General features: G+C 39.1%; 1 protein-coding gene across 1 annotated transcript in view; it reads right to left on the bottom strand.

Annotated features, from left to right (window-relative positions):
- LOC100746267 overlaps nucleotides 1–9,919 on the bottom strand; it is a 166,089-nt gene that overhangs the window by 47,763 nt on the left and 108,407 nt on the right. The window contains exon 4 of the mRNA XM_012388085.3: nucleotides 9,359–9,451. Within this exon, the coding sequence (XP_012243508.1) occupies nucleotides 9,359–9,451 (93 nt within the window). The remainder of the gene's footprint in view (nucleotides 1–9,358; nucleotides 9,452–9,919) is intronic.

The raw sequence follows: 9,919 nt of genomic DNA, 5'->3' as shown, positions 1-9,919 counted from the left end.
GCGGGGCACGGGACACGGGGGTAGCTGTGAGCGTGGGTATGGATTGTGAGCCGCAGAGGGTCGCGAGGACACGTGGACACCGAAATCCGCCCCCTGAATTCCAGCTGCGCTTCGACCCTTTCCGCGTCTGCCCGCGTACAAACGTACAAACCTGCGTACCCGTGGTAATACGCATAATTGCATAAAATTACGGGGGCCAAATTATCGGCCGGTGCTTTAAACGAGCACCGATTACGCCGCAACCTTCCTCACCTCGCTGCGACTCTCTACGAATAATTCTCAGTCGTTCGTCCTGCAAACGTGTCCCGGGTTTTCTTGTTTGCCGGGCACGTATCTCCTGTCACGAATTTCTTCCGCTATCCGAAACGGTTGATGGAAGTTTTTGGCACGTGGAGGGACGCCGGATTTTCATTGGAGTGGTTTAGCTTGTACAAATTTTCTCAGTTATTTTTTATTGCCTTTTTTGACTTTGGCTGTTCCTAGGCGATTCCAAGTAATTCTAGGTGCAGCTATAGCCATCAGTGTCGCTGTTAAAAATGTTCTTTTATGATCTTGCTATATTCATTTGTGCTACGTAGTTGTACCACGATATTTGAATAATTCATTAACACTTAGAAAATATAACGAGCGAATTGCTAGACTAGAGTGCTTATTTAATATAGTTTTAACACGATTTGGTTCGGTTCAATGCTTCATAAAGGAGAGAGACGTTCGATTGGGTGGTAAGCTTATTAACGAAGTAGGAAGTCGACATCAATTATTTGTCTACGTAACGCCAGACCGTGCAAACCTGTATTGTAGCAATCTCAAATGCACGTCTCAAATCCTATTTCTCCGTACAGAAAGGGGTTCGATCGGATTGTCGCGGCTATGCTTCAATTTACCCTATTAAGACCATTCGTGTATGCTGTTGATTCTGTCAGGGTATCGATACACAATGTTTGCTGATTCCTTCCAATATGATTAAGGTTGTCTGCATTCGTAGCGAATTTGTTTTAAAGCTGATTTAATAGAATTATCTCCGCTACTTTTTTATACACTGACAGTCATTTAAATAGTTGTCCCAAATAAGAATTAATTTCTCAGTGTGTAATTAGTATCGTGAAATATATTAGAAGATTCACTGTGTTATATAATATATAAATATAACGTATAAATTATAAATCATTGTGTTATATGTCAAAAAGGAAACGGTGAAAATTTTAAATTGTGATAGTTGTTTCTCATTTTGACGATCATTTTCTGGCAACTTGTCTAAGTAAATATTTAAGATTTGAAATTGGTTCTATCAAATATTATGGCATATTTTCAATTGTTGAAATATTATTCGATATTAATTAGCATTCAGTTTTAATATCATTGGTGATATCTTCAACATGTATGTTGCAACGGATGGTAGATTTTAGCGAAATTCCAGAAGCTCGTTAAGCGTATCGCAGTGGACGAATTTACAATAATTTGCTATTAATGAAATTACTCAGCGTGCTTCGATTGTTTGTCCCCTTGTTACGCAGCAATCCGCGTTTCCACTAATTGTAGAGAAAAGCAAGCAAACGAGACCAACGCGAACTTTCAAATGACCGTCGAACGTTCGCCGCATGAGCATTCTATTTGTTGCGAATAAACATTACCGATAAATCCATAAAAGAACGTCGTTGTTCAAAATGAATAAGAACTCTGTCTTGCTCGAAATAACACTCGTCATTTATTAAAAAGTGACATGATATTCAAAATATTCTAAATATAACGTATCAGTTGTGTATTTCGACGATCTTTTTCGTAACGGTCTGAATTATGCAATGAAACATTCGCAAATGGTATGAAATTATGACGTCTCAAATATCGAAGTTTCACCTTGAAGAAATACGATTAAATAACAACCGCCATCCGATGACAGTGAATTTCTACAGTGCTACGAATTAATATCGAATCTCTGATACAATTCGAAGAATCTCGTTATGGCGTGCTAGGATGGCGGACGTATTTCAACGAAAAGGAAATTCGCTACCGTTGATAAAGGGGCGGGAAACGCGATCGATTTTAAGGAAGAGAGAGAAATGGGAGGGAAAAGTCGCGATATTGCCAATTTCGCTATCACGCTTTCATTTCGGCACCACCCTGCACTAACATCGTGAGCATCGAATTTTCGCTTCACGCCTTGCGCCGAGCCGTAAGGGAAGGGAAAACGAATTTTCTTCACTATCGCCGATTCTGCTTGCTATACGCGTTCGCAAATGTGTTATGTTATGGTAATCGCGTGTAAGACGTTTCCGCCTGGATTTATTGCGCCGACGTATGTTCGATGTTCGCGAGAATTATAGAAAAATCCTGACCTGTTTGACAAAGAGGTCTCGCCGTGTCTAAGAAAACGGCGATAGCTCTGGAAGCGAGTTTGTGCTTTGATAACAAATGGATGATGGAGTTAGCAAAATCTATGAAAGAAAGTTGGCGCAAATAAGATAAACCGAGTTTGTTTCTATCATTATTTCGGTAATAATTAAAAGTCGATAATAATGAGAATATAACGATACTAATAATAATAACGGATAATATGGATATTTATATGTTTATTTCACGAAATGATTTATCACAAAGAATTAATTGATGAATACGGTTTCATTGCGATAAAATTACGGTTGAGAATAAAGCATCGCAACCTCGGCCGAACAGTGTAGCACGTTGTATGCAAATAATGAGCGGTATAATAAATATTTACGCAACAAATAATTCGTGGCAGACTGACTATAATTAAGTAAAATTGGGACAAATGCAACAAACAGTGTATTTTGCAAGCAAATGAACAAACAGGAATATCCCAAATAAACGCAGATGCATAATTTATAACATAAATACGCGAATGTAAATTCGGAAATTGGAGGTGCATTTGTGTAAATCTTAATGTTATATCGTAAATAAACGCGGTCGACAATTTCCTCCAATATAACTACGTTTGCCTCGAGTACGATGAGAATATAAATTAAAATCCAAATCGATCCATGACAATCTTTGCTTTTAACACAGTTTAGAACGCGAATAGAGTTAAATAAATTTTTCACTTTCCAACTCTCCACCTTTTATATATCTTAGTCTCCAAATTTTTAAGTATTCAAACTTACTAATTTTTTCATTTAAATTCAAAGTCGTTCGATCTACTTTCGCTTTACTTTAAATATCACTTAACCGTGGTAACTAATCTTTAAAGGAATAAAACCGCGTCGACGAGGCGACCGCGATAATCGAGGTCAACAGTGGGGTATTCAAACATGGGGTAAGCTATCGATCGACGACTCTTCGATCAATCTGTCGAACACGACTTTCCAATTTCCTTGACGCACAGAGGTTGCGGGCCACCCATAGAGGTTGAGTGAAACCTCTAAAGAGACCGCTGCCAGGAAATTCAAGCGCTGACTCCGGGTTAGAATTAGAAAGGATTATCAGATCAAACGATGGATGCTGACTGCAGCCCGTATCAAGAAATCACGCTGATGAAGATCGTTCGATAGTGACGTGCTGATTAAATCGAATAATCAACTAAGGGAAAACATTAATCCGTCAACAAAATTGTTTCCATCAGGTCGGCGTTTTCTGCATCAATTGACACGTGAATGTCATTGCCACTTCCAATTGCTTTTGCCGTATGAAACGCTCTCGATAAGCGTATTTCACAGTGAAAACGGACAAAATTGTACGTATTATCATTCAATTCTATCTATATCATCGGTGTCGATAGAAAAGGGTATTTCACGATTTACAGATATTAGAAAATTGTTGGATACTCTAAATGGAGGAAGTGACAAATTACATTAGATATCATCTTGCATCGTCACGCAAATGTATGAGCTGCAGTGTAAGTAAAGATAAGGATATTTTCGTGATCAAAATATGCCTAGTTCAGGAACTTCCTTCTGAACGAGCATTGTCAGCTAAATTACCGATTCAAGTGATCGATACTAACTACAAGCCACAGTGGAGGCTCAGATGCTCGAGTTCCAAGTCTCTCGAAATCGAATTCTACCTATTATACCAACTTGAATTGTCGAAAACCTCGGTTCTAGCTTCCGCTCCGTATTTAACGTTTTATTGCGAGGCTCTTGGCGAACGAAGTCAAGAAACGGCACCTGAATTCCGTGGTATTTGGATTCGTCGATTTACTTATGGAAATTGCGGCCTCCGGTGCGAAAGGTTTTCGAAAATATTATAATTCAACCGCCAGTGCAATGACAGCGTAAAATCGTGTAAACGCAATGCGAATACTTTTGAAATTCTACTTGTTTGCAAAATGGACAAAATGTTTCTTTAAAAGATTTATTTGGAGAGAAACACTTCGAGCAAACCTCGAACATCTCTTTATGATTTGATATTCAACTGAAAAAGATATTTATTCAAATTCAGCGTTTCACCTTATCTCGCGAGTTCATAGTAAATAATTCTCCTTCGGTTTCATCAGATACATAGCAACATTCAATTATCGATTTCCAGAAACTCTACGAACTTCCCAACAAGTCAATATAAGCTTTCAATATCCAATTCCTTTTGCACTAGTGAATGCGTCTAACCTAAGATCCGCTTAATGATCGTAAGTACCTTGACATCGCATCGATGTTCTATTCATACACACTCCCGTCCCATTCACGAGGAACAATTTGAAGAAAAGAAAACGAAAGCAACGAGAATTTACGTGTCGCGTAATGAAAATGGAAAGAGTGACAGCTTGTTCTTTTCTCGATTCTGTTCGAATAATTAAAAGTTTAATTTAGTTTGGACGATGCTGGAAACGAGAGAATCGCATGTCTAAATTGAACGAGTTTGTCTCTCTACCGGCGTGTGTCGTTTCGCAGTTGACAAAAGTCCGTCGATTTAAACTTGAGTCGCCGGATTCCTCGGTGAGCAAGTTGGAAAGGTTCGTCGCAGCGGCAAAGGAAATCCCTGCCCTATTCAGGAAATGTTTCTCGACGAGTAAACTGTCGATGCAACCTGAAACGATCTCTTTGAGAATGTTTCGCAATAACAGCGAAAGCCAACTCCCAACGTTCGACTAATCAATTTTCCAAGCCAGTCGATAAACTATCTATTATTTCGAGCGATTTCCTCCTCGCTGTTTAAAACTCGATAGAATTTTTGCAATTCCTTTAGGTTACTGCGGTTGAGATTGAAACACGCGCATCCAAATCTTTTCTATCGCTACGAGAATCGTACTTTATCTGTTGTTTCACACTTTCGCTTCTCGATTATTTGCACGATATCCCAAGCAAATTTTTAGTATAATGTAGTTTGGAGGTCAAACTAGTGGATGCAAAAAAATATTGGAAAAGAACTATTTTTGCGTTGGTACAGAAAATTCGAAAAAATATTGTACACGGTTTTAATAACTAACGGATGCAAAAAATACTGGAAAAGAAATATTTTCCCATCGGTATGGAAAATTCAGAGAAAGGTTCGTGTACGTTCTATCGGAATTGATTTCTAGAATTTGTATGTCCCACTAGTAATAGATACAAATTCTGACAAAAAATTGTCGGCGGCTATTCTAACAACTTAGGGATGGCGACCACGCGAACGTTTCTGAAATTGAATATCGAAAAATGCTTACAGAGACAATAAGATATGTTATTGTTTCTCAATCCGCTTCTGGTGAACTATGTTACGACGATTCGAAACTTTGTTTTCGATCGAAACAAGCGCATCCGCGGGTCGTTGGTATTCCAACACATTTTTTATTTCGAATAAGAAACAGGCCGATTAGACCATCAAAAAATTTCCATATAACAATCGAAGAATCGAGACACAAATTAAACACAGGTTGATACATTGGACTATGATTTATTAGTAAATGTAGACGCGTTTCTTATTTTGCGTCGAAATGAAGTGGGAACGTCGGTGAAGCAAGACGAATGCTATATCATTCGTCACAGCAGAATTTAATAAGAAACGCTAGGCCGGGAATAAAGCATGCAGTATCCTGTCATAAAGTTAGGCGCGTCGAATGAAAATTGAGTTCTGCAAAGGAGAGAACGTTTAGTCAACATTGCCTGTGCGGAAAGTTTCAAAGGCATCTCTTTAACGAGTGCAAATTGGCGTAACACTGGAAAACTGCCAGACAGCCAAATGGAGGTAATAAGATATTCCAGTCCGCTACCCATCGATTGTTGTAAGAAACTCCAAGTGTCTTCCGAGCGCGACACTTCTCTGATAACGGTCAATTTTCCAGGAATTTCCCACGACTCCTATCCTTTACTTTCGAATATTTCATCTTCATTACGTAGTTTAATCGAATCGTGTAGATTGTTCTTAGAATTAGTTATCGAAGATTAAAGTTACGATCCGAAAATGCTATTGGGAAGAAATAATAGAAAAAAGGAAAGATACGAGTAGAATTTAAATTAAACTGCATTGAATTAGAAGAAGAGTATTTTCGTCGTGTAAAATTGGAATGAAACCTGATAGAACGACAATTCATCTGTTTTAGTCTTATTCGTGAGCACTTGGAACGACAAATAATAATACGGTAACCCTATTTCGTGGTAGCACATACAAGGCAGAGTTTAAATTGGAAGGTGCCCGAGGGCGTCGCGTATGCAGTTAACAGGGGTTATCCAAGGCTCGGATATTCTAGCCAACCACTGATTGCAGTTAACTTTAGCCAGTATCCACTAGGATGATACAATGTAGGCGTGTTCGTTTTGTATTATCTTTCAAAACAGTATTGCGTCCGTGAAATCCTTATTAGTTTAATTACCGCATTATATTTGGATATAAATGACCATATAATACAGAGAACATTTCTAGTAAACACGAATATAAGAAATATATTATTCCTTATTTTATTCAAAAATATGAATAAAAATAATACATCTGCGGATGCAGCCTTGTTAGTAGAAAATGCAAATGTTTAAAATTGGTTTTTCTTCGATGTCGATATGAATATTTGATGATTCTCTAGCGATGTCGTTTAAGACTCGGGGGGATATAAGCAATATTACTCGAACACGAGGTCTATCATCCTGATGCTAAAGTTTGCCTCGTTAGAAGTTAGTTAGTATCGATAGTTAATTGATACGCGCTCTATAATTATTACACGATACACTTATACTCGTATCGTTAATTAGTCTGATAGAAATATGATACAAGCTTCTAAGATCCGTAACCAATCTTTAAATTACATTTAAATTACAGATGGTTGTTTTCTAAAGTAACGTTAATAATAGAAATGTAAATTTCAAATTTCCATCAACGTATTCCAAGGAGAAAATTATACTGCATCCGCAGAAGTATCTCTTACTAAAGATTCCAAAGGCGAAAACGCGATCGGTGCGCGGAAAATATCAAGCGGACACCAAACGGGCAATTCGTTTCGAATCGGATGGGATTTCTCTTTCCGGTTGAAAAACAAATAAAACTTGGGTCGCACTTGGACAGCTTCTTAAGGCTGTTGCCTCGGTCTCGCGCGTTCGTTTCTTATTTCGAATCTCACCAGTCCGGCCACGAAGGTTATCGACCCAGCCCTTAATACGTACACTTATCACGCTGCAATGATCCTGTTAGCAACTTTTTTCCACCCTCTTCCACCGTTCTCCCTTCGTCTCCCTGTCTATAAGACAGACAGGGTGAGACAGACGGTTAAACGGGTGAAACTTTATTGGCTTTGGAAACCACGGGAGTGCTGGTCCGGCGTATCTCGCGCCGACGCGACGGGCCAAACTTTGTTGAAAGCGAACGAGAAAAAGCGCGAGTCGCGCTCATTCCGCGAAAGGGTCGCCCTTTGAAATAGACCAACTCGTCGCCAGTGTTAATTTATGTTAGAAACATAGGAACAAGGAAGTCTCGTCATCTACGTGCTTATAAATTTACTAAATCAACCCTTTGGCTTGTAATATCGAGCGACACCCGTAACAAAACATTCTGATTATAATTTAACAAAGCACCATTTTATCTGCAATGACGTGTAGTTTCAATCTTTAGATTTAATTACAAACTTTTGGAGTGAAAATTTATTAATTTTAAACACGAATTACGTATTATGTTACAACATTCTGCATCTGACAGTGGTAGAGCGTAGTTACCAGAAAACACGTTTAAACAGATGGTCAGTGTATAATACTTGGTTATCGTAAAATTATACATGTTTTGGAGGGAAATTCGACACACACACAGTATTGACAGTTGCAGGAAATTTGATGCCTCCCTCGAAGCGCTTTTGGAGGATTAGTGATAGTTTCACGGATATTATTGCTCGTGAATTTTAATACAGGTGTTTGTAAAATTATCAGCCTGATCCGTGTAACGATATCGGAACATCCGCGTGAATAATTATTCTATTATTATGCGATTACTTTGCAACTATGTTACAACATATTCCTTGTTGTATTACTACACGTTAATTTTAACGCGGCTACATAGTGTAGATTAGCCCATCAATCGCGGTAGAATTATCGCATTGGAAGTATTAATACGTTGTCAGGGAATACATTTCGCGTTTCTGTACCGCAAGGACTCAATGCCTTTGTGCGTCCATGTGCATTCCGCAATATGTATGTATGTCCCGTAGGGAACGACTTTTTGGTTTGCCCTTAATAATTAACACTCGAGTGGAGAAGTTCGTAACGACAACGAACGAAACAAATCGATTCGAATTAAAATTCTTATTAACTGGGAATCGTGCGCGCGAGTCAGGCGGGAGTGTTTGCTGGCCATTAAAATCACTGAAAAACAATTAAAAACGCGGCGGATGTATATCAATCGGCGAACGGCCGATTTTAATTGCGACCGACCCTCTATTAGTTTGCTATAAATATCCCTGGCTGCGTCGGCGTAATTGAAATAATTATCATGGAACGCGGGCAATCTGGTAATTAAGAGGCGCATCGAAACGAAGACAAAGTCGATGGTGTGAGGATCGGATCGCTGGGACAAATAAAACTCCGGTTTTAAATTTAACGTATCTGGCAAAGCGTTGGAACAAAACGTAACGATCGAGACAAACAAATTTTCCGCCAACAGCTGCGCCGCGATACAACGATTTATTTGCCCGTCTAATGATGCGTGGAACACTAATTAATTAACCTTCGTCGACGCAGCTGTTGTTTAAGGATCGACCAGAGCTCCCGTTCATTCGTCGATAATTACGTGACAAATTTTAATTAATTCGCCGTAATTACGGTGAACGACGAATCTCCGTGTGTTTCGTGGACACGCGTGTACACACACACACACGCGCGCGCGCCTTATATGCGTGATTGTCATTTTTTGCGAATCTCACGTTTTCCTATCTCCATTGGGACACGTTGCCGACGAGAAACTGGCGAGAAACCGGCGAGAAGAAGTTTCGGCACGACGATAATAAGAAGATTGCGAAACTTACCGACATCCTTGGAACCGCCCCATGTACCCAGTTGCGCTTGGCGTGCTAATCGAGACAATGCGTCCACGTAGACACGGGATGCGGCTGCGGCTCCTGGAAAATAACGAAACACACAGGGTAAATATAGCCAGCTGAACAGCAGGTGTATCGCGATTTCCTATCTTTTCTTTGTTTCCCCTCACCGCGATAACTCAACGGTTCGGTACTTTCTCTTTAATTAAAAGGGTCCGCGTGGCGAGATATATCGAGTCTTAATCGTATGGAAGTTTTATCGATTCGCTCGGGACGGCAGCGTTTTAATTTCTCCTGTGAATTATTTAACAATCGCCACATGTTTTTCCTTCCGTCGACTTTCGATTATATTTTAATTTCTTTCTCTTTGCGCGTGCATTAATATCAATATTCTCTAGACAACTACATATATGAAATTAAAATAGATCACTGTTTAACCTTCTACGTTTTATTTGCACTAGTCGATCGATAACACGTTTGCTTCCTTTAATTATTAAACTTCATAATAATTATACCTGTGAAGCATTGTTTGATAATCCTACGAGTGTT

This window comes from Bombus impatiens, unplaced genomic scaffold (assembly GCF_000188095.3).
Source record: "Bombus impatiens unplaced genomic scaffold, BIMP_2.2 scf_0517, whole genome shotgun sequence".
NCBI lineage: Eukaryota > Metazoa > Arthropoda > Insecta > Hymenoptera > Apidae > Bombus > Bombus impatiens.
Note: the sequence above shows the minus strand (reverse complement) of the source record. Positions and strands in the feature narration are given on the sequence as shown.